The 22,901-nt window shown below is 38.9% G+C and overlaps 1 protein-coding gene across 1 annotated transcript in view; it reads left to right on the forward strand.

Annotated features, from left to right (window-relative positions):
• The window catches only part of vps37d (VPS37D subunit of ESCRT-I), a 30,291-nt gene extending 9,474 nt beyond the window's left edge, over positions 1 to 20,817 (forward strand). The window contains exons 3-4 of the mRNA XM_026327881.1: positions 6,498 to 6,580; positions 11,958 to 20,817. Coding sequence (XP_026183666.1) covers positions 6,498 to 6,580; positions 11,958 to 12,497 — 623 coding nt within the window. The 3' untranslated portion in view covers positions 12,498 to 20,817. The remainder of the gene's footprint in view (positions 1 to 6,497; positions 6,581 to 11,957) is intronic.
• The last annotated feature ends 2,084 nt before the right edge of the window (positions 20,818 to 22,901 follow it).

Genomic DNA, 22,901 nt, shown 5'->3' on the forward strand with positions numbered 1-22,901 from the left:
ACACAGTAAGTTCTCTTCCCACCCACCAGTTCAGAACAAACAGGGGTCAGCCTCTGAACATCCTACTACAGGACTGTACTTGCTGTGTCTTATTTTCATACTTTGTGTTTGTGATGATGGGTGTGGTCATGAAAATGGGATTATGGGCTTCTTTGTTGCCGTCACAACAGATCTAATTTAATGGGAGCTGTGAGACTAGGCTTTCATGTTCACTTCCTCCTAGATTGTTTCTATTCTGCACCTCTGCAGCTGGAGAATAAAGCACATATGGTGACTGTAACTGAGCTTTTTTTGTTTGGGACTTTCCATATTCAGATTTAAATAAAGGATTGCATCTTTCGACCAGAGTCAACATGTCACCTGTGGGTTTAAAGCGTGTAAAAGGTGGGAATGTTCTTCCATGCTTGTCAGTGCGTGATACAAACTGGTACTGTAGATTTAGAGATTTATGAGGTGTTTTGCTGTTGGGACAGGTTGATGTTTGGAATCTGTGGTAGCTTAGTTTCTGATAGATATTTTAGGGACTCAGGGCAAATAAAGATGCTGAGGATGTTACGCACAGCTGGCGACTAGGTGAAGCTGTCAGAAAAAGCATCGGGGTAAAGTTTTCCTCTAGCACAGCAAAATCCCAGGGTTTGGGTTTAGGTAACCAGTGGAGTTAGTAGTTGGCTGTTTTTGCAGTGAGGGCTTTTGCTTTTGTCACTGAACTTGTCTTAAGGATGGATGATATGGCCAACAAATTTAAAAATATTTATTTTCAAACTTGGGAATAATTCACGATTTTAATAATTTCTAGAGCCTGACTGATTTTATCAGTCGATATGAGCCTATTGCAGATATATCAGTATTGGTGAATATGCCGCAGATATGCTGCCGATATTAACATTTTTTAATGTGCATTTAAAATGCGTTTATGTGTATATAGATTCTGTTTATGTACTGTATACTGTATTCTATATACAGTACCAGTCCAAAAAAACAAACCCCATATTGGTCGGGCTCTAATAATTTCTCCTCCAAAGAGGCAGGAAGACTAAACCATAACTGAAGTGCTATACTGTACTGTACGGCCTTTGTGTGCCAGATGTTGAGCAAGGATAATAGAGCAACACCACCTGTAAGGCTGTCATCATCATGCACACCCCAACAGCTGTTTTTTTTTTGTTTTTTTTTTTTTAGGTTTTGGCTGGGCTGGTTAACCCTCTGCTCAGGTTGAAGGTGGGCCAACTGTGCTGTGGTGTATTGATGTACTGATCTAATTAGACTGATAAAGTTGTAATTTGTTCCTCTGTAACAGGTGTGATAAGGGTAACAAGGTGTCAGGGGCTCTGTGCTACAGATATACCAATCCAGTTTTCTGACATTAAAGGACAGGTCCGTGTCCTTAAATATCTGGGTAGATCTGTCCAGCCTGATACCTCTTCAACAAACACAAGACTGGAGATCAATGTACAGAGTCTTTTTCAATGTGCCCACTACAAGATGACCAAAGCCAACTCTCCACCTGGAATCAAGACAGTCCTGTAGCTTGCAGCAGATGTGCATATAGTGTAACTACTGATGGCTCCGTTTACAAGGCTGTTGTGATTAAAGTTAGCTAATGTTGGCTATGTCAGTTTTTAACTAACCATTATAGCCTTGACATGCCAGAACAATATAAGAACAATACAGCAACAGCTTTACGTCAATGTGGAATTTATGTTTAACCACAGCTCAGCAGTTTGCTTGTGCAGATCCAGTGAGGTTAATAATGGCTGCCATAATCTCACAATAACACATCAGAAGATTTAAATTACTTTATGCGTGCACAGCCCTCTCTGTTTAGAGACGGACGTATCAGTCGTGCTGCTGAGGGATGGTTACAGTGATATAATAAAGTCAAAGAAAAGGCACTGCAGTCTGCGTTGGTTTGGCCAGTGTGAGACAGTTGAAGCTGAAAGTTGAAGTTAGCAATGCTGTGATACGGAAGGACACAGAGGTAAGTTCCACCAGGGTGCCCTTTGAATGTCAGGAGGTGGAGCTCAGCTTCAACGGGACCCACCCCTTTTTAAGCCCTGGATAAAACGGGCTCTGCCATTCCCATGGTCTGATGGTGTGCTGGAGAGGACAAACGTGAGACTGTAGTGCTGCAGGGGTGTAATTCACTGCTGACTTGTTGGCTAATTTTCAAGCCTCGGATATATCCGTGACCAGCAAGGGCCCATCTGTAATACCATGACCTATTTGTGTATAATCAGCAGCAGATCGCTTGCCCAGCATGTTGCTGCATTTCTTCACTTGACTGAGAGAGGAGGTGGGGGACGATGTTAGCAGCGTTAGCCGTAGGTCAGGCATGAAACGTGGCAGCTTGTAGTGCTTAAAGACAAGAATGGATGCTGGGAGAAAAGCCGTGCAGCACTGAGTGTAAAAAAAAGTTAAAAAAAAAAAAAAAAGTGTTTTTTTTTTTTTTTTTTTTCTGACCATTCTTGCTGCTTTGTATGTAAAATTTCTACGTTGATGTCATGGATGTTCAGTATTTCTGTATCTGACATTTGAAGCCTTAGCGACACAGGGAGGTACTATATGTATAATATACTATGTAAGGAATGATTTTGTACTTTTTATGTCATCCTAATGTAAGCTTTTAGTGATGACATTTTATGAAACATTACAATGTTTGAAATGTGGAAATGGACTAAAACAAAACTAATGGAAGAACGTTTTTAGACAGACATGAAAGAATCTCTCTCTCTCTCTCTCTCTCTCTCTCTCTCTCTCATGGCAGTCTCTTTTTTGGATAGATTATGACTCAAAAAGCCCCTGAACATAGATGTGTAATACCACCTTCTATATAGGAGCATGTCTTATAGAATGTATACAAAACAACCACAGACAACACAACTGCATGGTTTATGGTCTTTTATTTTTTTGCCTCTTGGTGGAAAACCTACATCTTTTTGCTTCTCTTTACAGACATATTGCATCTCTCTGTGATCATTTTACACCTTTTGTGGTTGTTTTGTGTCTCTAAATGGTTATCTCTTTTTTATGTTATTATTTTGTCGGTGAAAACCAGGAGGGCCCTGTGCCTCTGCCTGGTAGGCCTGTCCAGTAATCCATCCATGATGATAAATGAGCATTTAAAGCTTCACTTATCCTGATTTGCACACAATATAAACATAATTGGAGAAAATATGCTGCAATAATACATGCTCCGAAGAGAAATTCCAAGCCTGGCTAGTTTTGTCACTTCTATGTACCTGGCCATTCGCTTTGTAAAGCTGATGTGAATATTAAATTGCCTGTTTCAGAAATTTAAAATAGTTTTAATAAGTTTGCTGATGCCTTAGATTCTGCCTCAGCATCCTAGCATGACATAAAAATAACCTACTGAACTACTATATATTTGAAGTAGTATTATTAAGGATACTGGTTGCAAGGATACTTTCAGGGACCAAATTACACCAGAAACACAGGTGAAGCATAAGAAGTAGTTAGAGTTTCTATGCTGTTATTTGCATTTGGTGAGGCTCTGTGTTTACTGGAGGGCTGTGGTAGCCTCGGCATGGTCCATTAACATGTTGAGATCAGCTGTTTGCTTTGAGCTTCCTGCTGAGCCCAGACGGTGCATTCATGTTAACTGTCACATCGATCACAAGCTGAGAACAAGATGCGGGTTGTGATTCTGCATCGGCTCAGAACTCTGTTATTTTAATGCCTGACTGGAGTGGATGTCCTGACAGTCGGGGCTAGAGGGACATTGGTGCCTCACGGACAACGCTGTTATTTTGTTATGGGAACAGGCCCTTCAACTTTTAATGGCTGCAGACCTGTCACAACCCAACAACATGATTTTGAGAGCATGTTTGATTTGCTTGTGGCACTGTGACACAGTATGGGACTAAAAAAAAATCAGAAAAGAAGTTGAGCTCAAATATAGTAAATAATAACTCCTAAGCTCCTTGGTTCACCTTGATGAATATAGAAATATAAAGTAGGCAGAAATCTTTAAATCTGGACATGTAGTGGAGAAAAAGTATCTGCATGGATTGATGCCACTAGAGGGAAATGGCAAAATATGTTTCCCTTATTCACCATTTGAACTTTGTGAACTGACTTTTTCGCAGTGAGGTCAAATGGAGGCGATATCAGTAAATCCGTCTGTCTGGTCCCGGAGGAAAAATTCAGAATAATTTTAGTTACCCTGAAAAATTATCATCTCTTATCTTTTAAGTCAGAGATTTCCCCTGATGAGCATTCTGGTCCCTGGCAAAGGCTTTCCATTTTTGCATAAAATTTGCTGCGGATATCATCATCATCATCCCTGGTGGGAAAACTTGTCAGTATGTTGTTTGTGACATCTAAAACTTTTGTTGTGCAGCATGTGAAAACCGCTAGTGTGTCTAGAGAATCCACTAGAGAAGCTTTACGCTTTTAATTTATTTTTTAATTACAGCTGTCAGATCAATAGTGGTGGTATAGTATAAAGTATAAAATAATATCAAATGAAAAAGCTCAAGTTAAAATTCCTGAGACTTAAGACAGGATTTGGTAAATACTGTATATATAGTTCGCCAATATAAAAAGCCTTTATGTTGGGCCAACTGTTTAAAAAAAGGGGATTTTTAATGCAAACTACACTGCTCAAGCTGTGTCTCATCTCTACAGCTGCCTTGACTCCTCATTGTCTCATATCTGCTTCGAGACAAAACGCGTTACTCCTTCATGACACCATTCACTTGTTAGTGCAGTACCACGTAGGACTGGCCTCCAGGTCCACCCCTCCACGTCCATCTCCACCTCCTAATATGTAGGTCACATACAGCTGCTCCTGGACTGTTTGTTTGCCTGGCTGTCACCTCTCATTACACCCCCATCTCCCAGCATCTGCAGCATGGGGTCCAGAACGAGGCCGTGCCTTAATGCGGACTTGCTTTTTTACTACAACAGGGTCAATGTTCACACAACTGCGGTCACAACGCTGAAGCTTAACATTAAGCAATGGATTATTTTATTATTATGCCGAGATGACGTTGATATATAAAGCAGATCATACTGTATCTGCATCAAAGAAGAGGTTTCTTTCTGCTAGAATGTTTTCTGCCCGGAAACCTTCCTCTGTTTTAAAGAAACTTATCACCTCTAGAGATCTAGGTAAAGGATTTGGCTGTCAGAGTGCATCGCTTACTTCATTACTTATTTCAGTGACAAGCAGAGAACATTTAAGAAAGTGGAAATGCAGCTCCTTGCACACATTGTCCATTTTCTGTTGAGATGGGGGGATAGAGATTTCCCTTGAGGGCTTAATCGTATTAGTCATTACTGTGACCTTAATTTGCCCCTTTCAACCCAATCTGACTTGTGGGGGTTAGTGTGGCTGTCACAGCGTCCCTCAGAGGAACAGGACACTTTGCAGTCAGCTGGGTCAAGCCTGTTCACTGCCACCCCCAGGAGTTAAACACATGCTGTGCATGTGTTAGAGAGCTGTGCTACATACATATTTATCGGGCATAATGTGCCTCTTTCTGCTTGCATCGCTTTGTTCGTACTTTGTGTGATTTTGTCTTTATAACAGAAACAAATCTCAAGATGAAACTTCCAGAAATCTGTAAAAGCCATATTTTAAAGGATAATTCAAATTTATTATAACATGCATGTGTCAGATTTTTTTTTTTATGGATTAATCCATTGTTTCCTTTAAAGACATTAAACTTGCCGTGAAAAACAATTTTTTATTTTATTTTATCAACTCCAATTAAGGAGCTGATAAATGAAATGATGACCATAAAAATTAAAAAAAAAAAAATCTGAATTAACCTTGTGAAAACTTGACTGTTCAGTAGTATTCAATGTTTGTCAGTTTTTCTGACCTGTCATGACAATCACAGAACAATTTCTTGTCAGTCATTATGTTGTCCCTTTTTTGTTTCTGCCATAATCTTGATGTGAGCTGGTTTGAATCTTAAATGGCAGATTAAATTTGATTACATCTGATTTTATGAGCTGCTGCCTGCATCTTTTTGTTTAAGGTTCAATTGATTTTTTTTTTTTTTTTTATTGACAGGGACTCAGATTCAAATATGTGTATGTGGGCACATGTAGAAAGTGTGGAAACAGGATTTGAACTATTTATCTGTAATTATTTGTTTGTTGAAGTTTTAGAGATTTTTTTGGCTTCATGTAGGGGAAATTAGAAAACCTGAATAGTGAAAAGTACTATGAGGAGATGGCAAAAATGAGAGGGATTTGAGTTTTGTGGTCAACCCAAACTAGGACCAGCTTCCCAAAATAGCTAAAGTTGAATATTTACAGCCTGTTTTCCCTTTTTCTAGCCAACAACTGTCTACCCCATCACCACCATCTTCTCGTCCCCATATACCCAAAGGCTTTTTGTGATTTGGAAAATCATTTTCTATGCTGCGGTTTCTTGGTTACTGGATTTTTCTTCCAGCTCTTGTGAAGTCAAGCCTCATCTTCCAGCCTCCGCATGCATCAATGATGTTTCTTTGTCTTTACAGAGGCTCGTATCCAGAGGCAGAGCCTGCAGACGGCGCTGAACCTCCTGCAGGAAGAGGTGGCACGTGCTGAGGAACATTCAGAGGTAAAAGTTTTTTTTAAAAGGCTGCAAAATTTTGCTTCTTCCTCCTTCTTGCTGACAATCAAACACCATCTTTCATCATGTTGACACCACTGTGGTAGATGGTTCCTAAAAATCTGCTGACGGCTTACCCACTTTTGTGCAATCTGATCATTAAAGACAAGGCATAAATGTACAGTGAGCAGACCACCAACGTCTGAGAATAACTAAGATGGGTTCTGAATTCGAGTCTGGTTTCGACACTGGTGAAAACAGTCTGTTCAGAAGTCAACAAAAGATCAGCAAAATGTAATGTAGTCCCGATGAAGGAGGTGTAAGAAGTCCTTTATTTGCTGTCCATCAGGTTTATCTAAGAACTTGTGTTGTTTTTGATCATTTGAAAAGGGAAGGGGCATGACGTGTTACACCTCATACCTGCAGACAGGGATTACATTTCTCTGTCTGAAAGAAAGCATTTAAAAATCAACCTTTTTATGGAAATACAAAACGGGGAGATTTGGTGGAAAAGCAGCTCTGTCTTTAGTTACACATTAACATCTTCTGTAGCTTAGTGCTTCCCAGCGCAGGGATTAGGGATCCTAAAAGGAATCTGAGGGAGGACACAATATGATTAAGGGCATGCAATATATTATATATATGACCGAAGCCTTATATAAATATATATGAGAAGATAAGATTGGAAGTTATATCAGGAGTTAGTGCTGGGCTAACGTTCCTGTACCATTCATACATTTTGGGTATTTAGCATGACGATGTGACGATGTGTTTACATCAGATTCTCAGCAAGACAGGAAGGCAGAATTTTGAAATATTTTGTTTTCATTTATTTTCACAAAGCAAAAATGTTTGGAACCAGAGCTGTTTTAAATCCCATCCAGTTGTCAATGTACTGATCCCAGAGAGTTAATCAGTTTGCCTTGTAGGTTGACTTTAAGCCAGAAAAAGACAGCCCTATGAATAAAGGGAAATGTCACTTACAGGCAAAATGCTCCAAAGCGATAATCATCAGGCTGAAACACATCACATGCTCATATGAGCAGCTTAGCTTAGATATTAATTTACCCGCTTGGCTTTTACAATACAGTGCCAAATCACAACAAAACCTTAGTGCCATGTATCCATGAAGATAGATACTCTGGCTCTGGTTATATATGCTGAGTTTTCAGGTTGTCTTAGTGGGTAAGAGAAGTAAACATTTTGTTTATGGTGCTCACAGCACATATTTAAAAAAAACTAAACAGCAACGTGCTTTTTCACAAACAATGGCCCAGTTTCTGAAGGTCCACATCCCTCAGTGTGAACAGTTTTCATTGCTGAGATGAGCCAGAAAAGAGATGTTTAATAAACCAAGCTGTGAAAGGATGATCATGGCGAGATCACCCTCACATGTTTACGAAACAGCAACACTAAAAACAGCCCAATCCTGCATGTTCATATTCACGTTTACCTCAATGTCCTCATTAACACTCGGCTGTAGGCAAGAGGCGACACATGCCTTCATGTAGCAATGCAGCACAACAGGAACAGAGCCACAGGCACATTTTCACATTGGACCATCCACCAGTGAAAACCACACTGCTAACCTAGGGTTGCAGGTTAGATAACGAACTACCTTGTCAGCTGGAGTACATTAATGTTATAATCCATAAGATTTCATGTCTGATGAATTATGCAAAATGTTTGCTTGTGGTAGTAAGACAGCTTTGTATAATGCAAATCCCAACTCCACACTACATTTAGAAATTACATGTTTTAAATACATGATGAAAATTTGATGTCTTCCTTATACATCGCTGTTGCTACTATTACTGGGCCCTGTTATGGGTATCAGGCTGTGCCATCATAAATCTGCTGGGCCCCAGGACCCGAGCAAAAAAAAAAAAAAAAAATTAATACTCGGTGGCTTGAAAGATAGTTTCATCTGAATGCTATGTCAGTGTGCATGATCATTTGTATTTATAGTATGCACTTCAGACAGACAGCTTCAGCTGCAGCCGTACAATAATTCATAGCATTCACCTCTGTGAACGTGGTGCTGTAACAGCCTTGTTTAAATCCTACATATTCCTTTGGCCTTGATCAGGGCAGTGGGGGAGGCTTGTTTGCTGCTTCATGCTCAGATTGATCCTGCAGCATACCTCCCCCACCTCACATGGCTTCAAACAATACCTCCATTACTCAGTCATTAGAGCAGCTCCCCAGTGATTGATTATCACCCAGCACAAGCCAAACAACCTCGCAGAGTCAATCCTGCAAAAACACATCAATATGGACAGATCAATAAATATTTGATGCATGTTATTTTATACCTTCAATTTTGCGGTTAAAAAAACGCAAGAGCTTTAAAATAACTTCATTTCTAATTACTGCTTGTTTGAGGATGGACATATCCACTAATTTCTGTTGTCACGTCTTGTAATTGTATGACGACATAACGTGTAAAATGCATCCCTCTGTGAGTAAGTGCTGTGATTTAGGAGCCCAGAATGAACACGGACATATCTGTGAAGTCTGTGTTCTGTGACTATCTCCTCTAATCTCAGACATTTCAGATTATGCCCTCAGATGGTAATTATTGGTTCAGTGGAAAGCTGTCTTGATTTTCATGATAACTTTTCAGAACACTGACATCAAATAAAGCTGTTTCCAAAACATTTTCTTTCAGGATTCGAATACAGTCAGTGCAGCGGCATTGTGACTATGAAAATCATGAAAAGCATGTTTTTCTTTTCTCTTTTTCATTTTTTTTTTTTTGTCTTGGGCTCCATGACAAATGGAAATCTTTGCCTCTGAAGACCCAACAACTTCTTCTTCTGTTGCCTAAAGTCAAATAAGCTGTCTTTATTAGCAGGATTCCTAGTCAGGTAGCAACATGAACAAAGGTATCTGATAAGGGAAACATAATTTAAACTTGTTGTCCTCAGTGCTCATGTAAATCGCTCACAACAGGGTTGCTGTGGTTGAAATCTCCCTTGAGCTTTTCCACTGAGCTTGTTTTGCTTTATTGTGCAGATATGAGCTGAACTAAGGGCACACAGAGCAGTCTGCTTTGGGGCTTTAACTCTGTTTCGTAGCCTCATTTTCCCAAAGGCTTGCTGATTAAGTGTTAAAGCTGGTGGAGTGCAGCCAAGAGGATACTGATGTTGCTCCTGTTGTGGTTTTTATTGCGCAAACACAAACTGGTTAATTGTGTTTAAGGCCTAATAATGAAGGATTCTCCAGCAGAGATCTTGCTGTGACAAACTGCTGCTTGTTTCTCTTATTTTTCTTGATCCAATACGGGAAACCAGATTTTGTTTTGTGTGTGAACGATCATATTACTGTGAATAGGACTGCAGGTAAAGTGCGAGAAAATGGATCTTAATAAAGATACATTTGGTTGACATAAACAGATGAGAAAGGAGGCAGGTTTGAACTTCCCTCTAGCTGTCTTTTGGTTGTTCCTGACACAATTATTTTTTGTCATTTTTCATTTAAACAACCAAAGGCAACCCTAGGAATGCGTTCCAGGGGAGACTGTCAGAATATGTGAGCCATTGTACTATTTTAAAACGGTATCACACATCCACTTTCTCTGGACTATTTTCAGCTATGGATTAATAAACAACCTGTGTAGTTCTATGGCAGCTGAAACTGTATGTGCAATCCACTCCAATGAAACTACACTGTGTTTTTTCATGGTAATGAAGAAGAATGCTAACCAGTGTGACACTGTGTTCATTGTTTTTGGACTAGTTTTAGGTACTGGAGCTGATCAGCAACGGTCATTGGAGTCATTTCATTTTTGGTTGCTGTCAGTGTTGTAAGAAGACCCATGGGTGGATGATTGTTGCACTGTAAATTCTCACATACCCTTCTTAACCATCCTTCCATTAACCTCTTGCCAACCGTGTCATGTGATCGGTTGAGTTTCTGGTTTATTGCCTCCTCCCACCGTGAGCTGCTCCATATGGCATGGGCGGCCATTAAATGACCTCCAGTTACAGTGAATGTACTGAACGGACTGAGGCTATGTCATTTATTTTCATCTGGGGAATACAAACAATATTCTGCATTGAAGCGTAATGTTCATATTTTGCAATATAGCACAAATTTATGAGTGTGTGCATGAATAAAAGAAGCACAAAGCCACAGCTCAGTCTTTGATCTTTGTGCCGAACCTTGATTAACATAAAAATTTTAGTATTGTTTTGTTTAGTTTATGCAGTTCTTGAGCTGAAACAGTTTAGGGATGCAGAAAAATTTGTGTAACTCTGTGTAAGAAGCTTTTACTCTTTTGCTTTTGCTGATTTTTACTTAAAAGCTGACAATCACATTTATGGAGAAGAATAAATGGGAAATGCAAAAAGAGCCACTTAGTCGAAATTAACTATTTTGATAAGAAAATGTATCATTTGAGACACATTTCGTACAAACGTGCCAAACATTTGACATGTAATTTATTCTGACATTTTAGAGGCGAAACAGTTGGATGAAAATTCAGTAGATTCATGGATAATGAAAACAATAGTTGAGCTTTATCAGATGAACGGATATGAAAATCTCTCTTCTAATTTGTTCCTCTCTGTTCCGCTTTGATTCATAGATTAAAAATCCCTTTAAATGAAATAACATTTTAATTTAGTCATTGCCTCGTTATTGTCAAGTCTCTTACCGAATTTTATAGTGAAGTTGCAGGGGCACAGTTTATACAGTGTACAGCAAACAAAGCAGCATTAAGTTGAATGAAATGCAATAAATAAACAAAGCTATGACACATGATCTTTTATTAAAAGTTTTTATAGGTTTCAAGTATAAACGTATTAAATGCTACAATAGAAACACAAGAAGAAATACAGTGAGGCACAACTTAGTGTAATGATATTCACTTTCATCCCACCACACTGATGTCACAGCTCCTCTCCTCTGAAGTCTGCCATGAACACACCTTTTTGTAAAAACACAGTCCACTGGTTTTGTACGTACATGGTGACGAAATCAGACTGTGAAAACGCCAGCTCATATTCTTCTTCAGCTACTTTGGTTTATGTAGCGATTACTCCAAAAATACAACTTCTGTCCTCAGTACTTGTCTCAATCAGATGAGGCTCAAACTCAGCTTCTCACATCCTGGGAACACACACACAGATCACACGGCTTTCAAGCTTTGCCAAATGTAACAGTTGCTGCACACGGACCATTGTTAGCTGTGTAAAATGTACTTAGGGTGAAATATTACAGCTGACAAACTATGCCAAAGTTCATGGGTAAACATCCCTGAGCTGACTAAATCCTCTTTATACTTAGAGGAGTTTGTTTGAACGACTCCCTGTGGTTAGACCTCCCTTTGTGTGTTGTTCTGTCTGCTGATGACGGTTTATGTTTCTGCTCTGTCGTACAGGAGCTGCTGGAGAAGTTTATGGAGGGAAACGTAAGCCTGGATGAGTTCCTGGACTCCTTCCAAAGCTCCAGGAAGACGTATCATATTCGTCGGGCACAAGCGGAGAAGATGCAGGAGATTGTTCAAGACAAGCGGCGGCTGGGCAAAACCGCGAGAGCGGAGGAGAGCAAAGTCCCCGAAGTGAAAAAGGACTCAGAGCAGCCTCAGGAGCCTCAGAGGCCAAACGGCTTCATAGCACAGGGACCTCTTAGGGTGTTCCAGGTACGCTACGGCCTCACGCCGGCCATCCTCCTCCCTCATTATCCTGTTTCTCCCCCTGCCTCAGCTCCAGGCCATCAAAGTAGCACCCCAACCCCTGAGCCCCAGCTGGGACAGGCCCACATCCTCAGCCCCAGTAACCCACTTCCAGGACACGGCCAGCCGGTTGGCCTCAGGGTCATCGGACAACTATCAGGGGGTTGGCCGCCAAATGGACGGCCAGTGAGAGTGCAGCAGCTTTATAGGCCAAACCCTCAACAGCCTGAGCCACCGTACCGATAAGTTGGAGGAAGGGGAGGAGAATGAAAAGCAAGTTTGAGAGGTCTTTCAAGACATGGAACCAAACAGTGGCTGTCAATCATGTAAGCATAGACTGATCCAGAAACAGGCAGCACTGCAAACGTCCATTTCTGTTCTCCATCCATGACACACAAATGTAACCATCAGGGGAAAACTAGCAGAGCAGAGATAGTGAGGCAGCAGATGACAGACAGGGAGGACTGGGGATGGGTTTTGATAGCGGTTCCATTTAGGACCCAGTGAAATACCCAGATTAATTCAGCTTCAGTGCTAACTAATTTCTTATCAAACTATTTAGCTCCCCCCTTTTTTTTTCATTAGTGGAACAATGAAGAACGTGTAGATAAGGGACGTTTTGAGACCATCAATCAATTTGTCATTGATTAAAGTTACAAACATTAGAAAGCACAAAATATTCCACTAAATCAGAGTTAAACTGAAATATAATTTTAAAATTACACAACATTTTAATAATGTAATAAGGTTTAATCCTGAAAACAACATTAATCACACCTAGATTTAACACAGCAGCTGGCTGAAAAAGATTTACCTTAACATGTGGATGAACAAGTATCTACACTGATTTGAATTCACCTCATTTTGCTGTTTTACGCTGAAATTCGTAAAGTGCCAGAGGGAGGACGAATGAGTTCGGTGTGGACGTTAAGCATCGTCAGTTAAAGCACAATAGACCCGGTAATAAAGAAACATAGCAATCCACACCTTTTTGTTTTAAATGTGCATAGATAAAGGCAGTCGTAATGCTGCTACAAATCTAGCAGCTGTTTTTTATGTATTGCGCTTTCAGGCACTGCTGCAGTTACTGCAGTGGCAGAGTGGATGTAAACACATTTGCATTGGCAGAAAAAGCAGAGATGTTTGGGTTAATCACAGCTGAATTGCCTCCTCCAACAGATGAAGGCTGTCTGTGTAAATGTGGAAGTTATTCCCTCTAAAGCCCTGGTATGAAAGTGGCAATTATGACACAGGCTGCGAGGAGAAAACATTTACATACTGCTTGTCTGGATGTGAATGTAGATAAACCCAGCAGTAATTAATAGCTAGCTTACTGTGCAAAACATCCAACATGCATTAGATGCATTATAATCAGATGAGACGCATAATTTCATAAAAATCCAAAACAAACACTGTTATGAGGTATCAGGAAGTATAGTACCAAGCTCAGCAGATTGCTTTTTCTTCAGTATTCGTGTTCGGTCCTTTGTTAGGATGCCACCCACAATAAGAGAGACATGAGGATATAATAATACCAATGGATACTTGGGAAAACAAAAGAGATCTCATGAAGGAGAGGTATTCAATGTCAGGCTGTCTTTTTCCAAAGCTTCAGTTTGTTGCTGGAGCCACTAACAAGAGCACATCCTGGAAAATATGTCTTGTCAGCTAAAATTGGATTCAAGTTATTGAAAAGTTGAAGTTTTGTAAATTAAAATCTTCATTTTTATTGGCAATGAGCATATTTGAGTCTATAGGATTTGGAGTTGGAGTACAAAGGATTTGGATTCTGGATTTTTATTTTTATTTGCTATTTTATCGAACCCCATCCCCATGGAAGAACATGAACAATTTTATTGTTGTTTTTATTATATTATTTTAGATTTCACGCAAACAGATGTGAAGCACATGGTTGTCAAGCACATCAAAAATGCCAAAAAAAAAAAAAAAAAAAGGATTTTATAGTTCATTCATACACCTAGACAGAGGACAGAGAGGCTTTGTGAGATGACAGGGGTCATCAAAATGAATGATGACAAGAATAAAGTGATGTTAAATATAAACTCTCATTGTTTTCATCCATCAGATAAGGCAAAGACATTTATACTTGGAACCGTTCCCAAGATAATAAACACTGATAATAGAGACTGAGAGCAAGGTTTAAACAAAGACATACTGTAGAGCAGAGCAGGTGGTATTTATTAATAATTCTCAGATAATAATTCCTGTCGATATTATTTTTAGTGCCACACGTTAGTGTCACAGGCAATTATCCCAAGCCTTCTCCCTTCTAGTGCGATTTTATGAGCAGTGTTGTAGCTCAAACGTCAGTGAGCGATTTATTTATTCATGTAAATCCTATTTTAAATGGCTGACTTCAAAGCTTCTTGTTTACCGTGCTAAATGAAGAGCTGCTTCTCCTTGCGAGGCAGCCAGTGTTTTTATTTCTTCCCCGAACTGAGATGCAGAGTGAGGGGAATTTAATCTCTGCGAGAATACCCGCTCTTTGTGAGAACCACCGTCGAATACAAGGAGATTTATGAGGTTTCCTTCTCATTTCATTCTCCATCCCTCAGCATTTATAGGAAAAACCTTTGGAGTGTAGTTATAGTGGTTCTGCTCTTGAACATACATTTTGCTCATTAATAACTCATTTAAGTGCATGCTTACTACAGTTTGACAAAGTACATGAAAATGCCTTTTGCTGCCCGGTGCCCAGTTACACAAAGCATAATGCAAAATGTTGTTAGAGCTTAGGTGTCTATTACAATAAAACAATAATACAACTTATGTTGTTTACTTATGACAGATCCTCAAGTAAGTAAGAATTCAAGGCTCTTCCTTAAAAGGCTTCTTTTTTTACAACCTGGGTCAGACTCAACCCAAATCTGATAATGTTCAGAAAGCTGGTGGTATGTGCTGAGAGCTGTAAATGCTATAAATTGCTTTTAAAAAAAAGAAAGAAAGAAAGGGCCCAGAGTGCCAAGATTTTTTGGTAAAAATTATGTGGATTTTATTATTGGTATTATTTGTTGCCCTTCTAGTGGCTTTGCATCTCAGAATTATTTCCTGATGGTCTGAGACCAGGTAAAGTACACTTAGTCTTTGTATTCCTGTATGAACTGTGAGAAACATCAGAAAATGGAAAATAACCAACAGTTGAGAGCCCTGATGTATTTAAACTGCATTTTGCAGAAAGAGACCGGCAACCTCTTTTTAAGTACTTTAACAATGTAATTTAATTGCCGAGGCTCCAATCTGCATACTGCCTGGCAAGAAGACTGTGGCTGGTTATCACAATGTGACTGTTTTACACTTAAACAAGACATAACATGTTAATTAATGAGCTTTAAAGTTGCCAGTTGTGTGATATTGTTATTGTGGACAGAGGCCAGGCTGGCCATTTCCAGTCTTCATGCTAATCTAAGACAACCAGTTGGTTGTAGGTTTATATTTACAGACACAGAACATTAACTTTGATGTAACTGGGTTCTGGCTCCAACCAGACATGCAGTTCTGCGTCCACTCAGGGTCTTTAGAGGACAAAATGCAGTGCGCTCCTTAACCTGTAGCACAGATGGACTCGGGGACCTCATACCCATGGATCTCATGTTGCTCCACGCCCCCTTACAGCTGTATGCCCGAGAGAGACTAACCATGACCGCAATGGTGACACAATTTCAATTCCGACATTCCATAGTTGCAGTGAGATTTGACCGAATGAAGGTTGTAATGGCGTTACCCCCCCGAGTCCTGAGGGTTTGTTTTATGGGTACTGTGTTTTCCAGCTGATTTCCCTGAAACTTTCCTCATGATTTCCTAAAACTTTTAAGATTTCTACCTAATTTGCACAGACCAGACCAATAAAGTAAAGGCACAAAATCGGACACATTTTCTGTCTAATCACGAATTTCTGATGGATATCGATGCCTGTTTAACAAATTTTTTGTTTGTCTATCACATAATTTCCTACTTTTTAAATCAAAAATAAGAAATTATGAGAAAAGCTTCCAAGCTGAAAAATATTGCACCCATAACATTACCTTTTGTACCCATAATGTCTGAATCCAACTTTACCAAAATTCACTGATCTTTTATTTAGGCCAGATGATTGATGTAAGAATGGATGCTTATGTGTTCAGAATATCCTCAAAATGTAAAGTGCTTGTTTCTGCAGCTGTGATTTTGTTCGTCCAGTCTGTTATATTGTGTGTCTTTTTTGCTATCAGGGACTTATCCCAGCAGCCTTCTATCAAAAAAAAAAAAAGAGCAGTCATAAAACAGATAAATGAATGTTGCTCTTAGAATTATAATTTAAAAAAAAAAAGTGTGGCCACTCGCTGAGCTCAAGCCCTCAATTCAAATTATTTGCATCACAATATCTCAGATGAAGGAGTTGTGGCTGCAGGCATTCATACCAGATGATTATGAGCGATGTCAAAGCCAATCAGCGCCGCAGTGAGTGAAGACAAGCTAATAATATCTGACTCAACTCGTTTCCGTCTCTGCACAGAGCTACATCAGCTCATGTGTTGGGCTGATACAGTGCATTATGTGTTACTGGGCTCATGTAGATGTCCAACGCAAAGTGAAGGAAGGATTGTCACCTTGAAATAACTTCTACTGTTTGACCTGATTACACCTACAGGGGAAAAAAAATGACCAAGCTAACCCTTGAATGCTTTGTGGGTTTTTTCCTTTCCTTTTTTATCATGTAATAAGCAGCTGGTTTTCTCCTTTCTAATTCAAGTAATGGTGAACTAAACTCCAGAGGCCTCGTATGTAAAGTTTGTGTTTTACTACTATGAAAATGTGAGCTACACAGTGCTTGACAATAAGTAAAGTAGGTCAGAAGTACACAAGAGAAATCAAATATACCTCAGAAATGAACCAACCAGCAAAAACATATAAAAAAATGAATAAAAAAGAAGTAAAGCCAAATGTCTGATATTCATTTTAAAGTGTCCTTTCAGATTAACTAAACTGCAGGGGCCTCATATGTAAAGTGTTGTGCAACAAAAACTGAGGAAAAAAATGGTTGAATTACTCATACTGAATGATTTGCATGTGAAAGAGAATGTCAGGCCCCACAATAAAGCACAGCTGGTGATTCAGACATAAAGTAACAATCATTAATTGATGTTAAAGGCTAAATTGGCATAAGAATGCTTGAATCTTGGTAAAAATGCTGGATGAAATGCTAATCTGTGCTGTTTGTATCAGGGTCTGTAGCAACATAAAATGTTAACGTGTCTTTAAGTATGTGTATTTAAGTATGCATAAAACATCAGCCCTGTAAGCTCGAAAAACATTTTTGCCATTGGGAGTAGGATTTGTGCTGCCTGGCACATGGCTGTAATGTGCTGTAATGGCTACTTTCCAAGCCAAACTAATTGTGCTAAATGATCTAAAGACACAGCTTTTATATTTTCCAGACTCTTCAACCAAAAGGCCCCAATGAAGCATTGGAGTTACAGCGCCTTGTTATTGATGGAAGTGTTTCACTTCATGACTACACGTTGCGGCGCTTCACTGTGACACAAGTATTGTAGAAAGGAGAAGTCAAATGTACTTTTAAAAAAAAAAAGCAACAAAAACAGTTCACATCTGAAGCCTCTTTGTGCATGTAAAACATCTGGGGATGTGGCAGTAGAAAGAAGTTACAAAATCTCCATAGGCTTCTCTCTGTATGAGTCGGGTAATGTAGGCTTCCTCCAGGTTTGGACCAGGAAGAAGAAATCTGATTGGCCAATAATTAACTTAGCCTAGGTGATTGAATACAGCCCTCCCACCTTCCAACTCTAAAATAAAGAAGTGACAGGCACCTGTACAGTTTTTACAGTAATTTGCTAAGAGAGAAGAGAGTGACTATTGGAAAGACACCTCTTCAAAAGTAAAACTAGAGACTTAATACATGTTTGCAAAATCAACAAAAGCTGTTTAGAACAGCCGAGTGTGTGACTGGTCCAAGGTTTACATCACTGGTCCAACCTTCCATTAACTGTAAGGTGACACTCAGCTCAGTGACCTCATCTGTCTTCAAAATGGGATTAAAAACTAACAAACATACATCATACAGAACCATTTCTGATGTATTTGGGCTAAAATAACCTTTTCATTTAAAAGGTACCTTACATACAGCACTGGGATCTACCAGTGGGACGAGGGGCAGCTGAGCAAAAATCACCTTAAATATTTATGTCATGTACATTAGACCATACTCAGCTTCTCTCTGTGTGGTTGAGACACTGCTAAATTGTGAATGAGATTAATCTTTTTACTGGCAGCTGCCCAGCTGGTTGACTGAACTTCTGATTTACTGAACCACAATGAGTAACACAACTGTTTGTGTGTGTGTGTGTGCGTGTGTGTGTGTGTGTGTTTTTTCAGTCTGTTTTCAGTCAATTTTAAGAGCATTAAGCATAAAAGGCTTGTGCAATATTTTCTTGATTCTGTCACAGAAAATGAATCAAGCTAGTGACATTAAACTGTCAAAAACCTTTTCAGCAGTTATCAGATCTTGGCACGATAACCTGTAAGGGCAGCCATTAGCAGCAGGCACAGCTGCTTCACTCATTTGAATTCATCTTTTTTAAGCCATAGATGCATTTTGGCTCTAATGCAACCCAGTCTGAAAATTTGAATACTGCAGCAACTGTTGAATGGATTACCATTAAATAAACAGACATTAGTTGTCCCCAGAGGAAGGACCCTGCCATCTTTGGTCATCCCCCTGACTTTCCCTCTTTCACCACCATGAGGTTGACACATGTGTTTCTGAGTGAAATGTTGCAACAACTATTGGATGGATTGTTTGGAAATTTGGAACATATCTCCATAGCCCCTGACTCTCTTTCTGGACCCACCAGCAGGTTAAACAATCAAGCTTCTCTTATCATATGAAATAACTCAACCTCTGATAGGTCTGGTGGTTCAGTACTCTGTTCAGACATTCATTGTTGCCAGAAAATGAATCCTTATGATTTGGCGATCCCTGAAATTGTTTTAAGTATGTTGGCCTACTCCATTTACTATCTAGCTCAAAGTATTGCTATAGAAGTCCTAGAAACTTACATAGCATGAGAGGGATCAGAGTGATAAACCCAAAGTTATCATCCACCTCTGCAGCTCTTTAGAACTTACAGCCTCAAGAATTGGTGTAGCCCTAACCAGTACTAAAAGGGAATCAAAATATTAAGAGTTATATTTGTCAAGTTGACAGAAACTTGAAATTAAAATGAAGGCTGATTTTGCTCTGTATCTACTACAGGTGTAAACAAGCAATCGCTCACAAACAAATAAGCCAAAGGGCATTGACATGTCAGTTTTGTGTATCTGTGGAGTTTTTGTGCCCATAAATAAGACTAAGCTGTTAAGCTAATGCTGTCTTGAACGGGCAGATGCTGCTTCGGTTTTATTGGGAACTGAAGGTGGTGAGTGTGCTGCTAAAAATGAAAGCTCAGTGGTAATTACACAGGAAACAAAGGTCCTAAATAACAGTTGGCTCAATCAGCTACACTAAATAATTAATCACTTAATGAAGTTAATTAAAAGGCAGCACAGTTGTTCAATGGTTATTACTGTTACCTCTCAGCAACCAGGCCCCGTATGGGCCGTTTCTGAGAGCAGCCTGTGTGTTCTCAACATAATGTTTCCTCTCTCAGCCCAAAAAATATCAGGTGATTTAGATTCTAACTTACCTATAGAGTGGATGCAAATATGGATGGATGTTATGGCTGGCATTGCAGTCAGCAGGAAATGAGCACACATGAGGCCCTCATGGTCCTCAGAGAATGAAGCCTAATGACTTTGGTGATCACCTGAATTTTCCATTAGTGCCATCCTGAGCTTGGCATTTGTCGTTTAAAGTGTAATTATGCAACCACTACTGGGTTGCCATGAAATGTGATACTGACATTCATGCATTATAAATATTCATATCATCTTCAGCTGTACTTTTTGTTGAGTGCTAGTTAGCTTATGTTAGCGTGCTAAAACACTAAAGTGGTGAACGTGATAAACATCACACCTGCCTGTTAACATACAGTAGTCATTTAGCAGATTTAGCATGCTTAATTATCCATGCTACTCAAAGCCCTGTAGGGGTGCTTCACGGGGAAGTTATCAAATCATAAATGAATCTTCTAAAAACTTAATTTAAGCATTAAAAACATTTAATAATGAATTAATTAATAATAACGCAGCCTATCTGAGGTGTTTGTTATGTTAAACATGTTTGATCTGAAGGGTGTGTTGCATATTTCCTAAATGTACATTTTGAATAGTTGGTACATTTTCTCGAATCCTAATTAATCCATTAAGTGGGTGAAATGGAGGCTGCTGGGAAAGTTCTTATGCATGCTAAACCTTTCAAAGGTTCAATCTATTAATGTGATCATGTTGATGTTTTATTGATGACGTGGGTTGACATCGCCTCATGCTACAGTGTGTTTCTTGTCAAAACTCCATCATTCAAGTGACCTTATACAACGTGTTTACATTTAAAATGATTTCCATTTGCTTCCTGGATTCAGGATTTGTCAATAAAGTACATTTGCCACTTTGACTGTACTTTGCTCTAATTTTGCTGTGTGCAACTATTCTTTTAGAATGAACTAACTGATTGATTGTGGATAGCCAACAAACATTCTTATTCATCCTTAGTCTTATTCATTTACATGGTCACGTCCTGAACCTTCATGCTGATGCACAACTCGGCCTCGGTCTGAATAGAAACTCTCCACTCTGAGTTATGTCTGAGCTCTGTTGAGCATGAACTAATGCTGAAATGACCCACAGCTGTAGCAAAGTGTCCAATTTCTTTTGAATTCTTGCAATTTGGTTCACTGTGTGTTAAAGGGGTTATATCTCATGCACAGTCCATTCAATATTGATGTAAAGCTATTCAAATTAAAGCTGAGACTGGGTACATTTAATGTAGTAGACATTATTTTATTAAAAATTGAATGTGCTAAAGCACAAGGCCCAAAGAACAAAATATGTGCAATAATTGTGGTCTGGACTGTATATTTGCCCTATCTCTTTCACATTTTGGATAAAATGTGACTGCCTAGGGCTGTTTCACTGATAACAGATTAACATATAATTCTGTACCTTCCACTCAGCTCTCTCATCTCCATTTGGCTTTTTTTTTTTTTTTCTTCTTTTCAGCTGCTTCAGACTGACTGTGCCAATCCCTCTGAACAGTTCTTTTCATTGTTATGCAGATGAAGCCCAGTTAACTTGCCTCTCTAAATCCAGATGGGATGAAAGCTATTTCAGAAGGCTCTGTCTCACAGAAATGTTGGAGCCAGTCTTAAACGAACAACCTGACTCCCTGCTAGAACACCTGCTGTCATAACATGGTCCATCACTCCAACATGAAGCAGTAGATGAGTGCTATCAGATGTTTTTATTGCAGCTGTCTGCTGCCATCAGTGAACTACAGGGCATTGGGGAAAAGTGGGAACATCAGAAGTTTGTAGGCTGCAAACATCCCTGAGCTTATGAAAGAGAGTCTGCTGGCAGAACTGGGACAGTTCTAAAAAAATATATTATTACAAAATTAACTGATTATTATATATATATATATATTTCTAAATTTATTTTCTGAATCACAGCAGCCCACTGATGCTCTCTAGTGGGCCGCGTCAGCTGTCACAGCTTTTCTAAGAACATTTATTGATTAATCTCTTTTAGTTATTTTATTCAATTAACCATTTGGTCTATAAAATGTCAGAAATCATTGAAAAATGCATCACATATTTACTCAGAACCCTAAAGTGGCATCTTCAGATGTCCTGTTTAGTGCCGCCAATATTTTAAAATATAAAGTATTTAGTTTACATACATTTATGATAAAATACCTTTAAAACACAAATCACTCACATACAAAAAACAGCAATGGGAATTGCAAAACTGAATCAAAGCAATGAGTTGATTTTCAGAATAGTTGCTGAATAATGTTTTGTCAATTGAATCTCAAACTCTATGTAGATTTGGTTGATAAAACCCATAAAATGGTATCATATTACATGTATAGTATATATTTACAATATAAAATATACATTTTTAAAGTAAAGCATAGCTAGATTTATCAAATAACCAGAGTAAAAAGTACAATATTTCCATTTGAAGTGTAATGCAGTAGAAATAAGTAGCAGAAAATGCTAAAAAAAAAACTACAAATCAAAGTCCATAGAATTAACATCAGATTATACAGTACGAAACATACAGTACACAAATACTCACAATACAGAATATTAAAGTTATAAAAACCTGAAAAAAACAACATATAATCAAATTCTTTGAGGATGAAAAGGTTTATTCCAACTAAGGATGTTACTTTCCCTGAGACAACATTACAGTGTTACGCAGGATGACCTATACAAATGTAGACACGGCACAAATAAAATCATTGCATTTAGCAGCTACAGTCACAGTTTCCTAATCATCAGAGCATCCAAGCTGTGTCAACATGACAAAAACTTCGTATAGTCTGTTTTAGTAGAAATAATGAGGAAACTTAAAAGGCCTGTCCTACTTCGTATCTGCTATCCTAGCCTTTTATATTTTAGCACAGTTTTTCATTACAGCAGGCTCAGGACATAATCTTCTCAAGATGTACCCACTGTGCCATCCGGTTTTTTA

Source organism: Mastacembelus armatus, chromosome 14 (genome assembly GCF_900324485.2).
Source record: "Mastacembelus armatus chromosome 14, fMasArm1.2, whole genome shotgun sequence".
Taxonomy (NCBI): domain Eukaryota; kingdom Metazoa; phylum Chordata; class Actinopteri; order Synbranchiformes; family Mastacembelidae; genus Mastacembelus; species Mastacembelus armatus.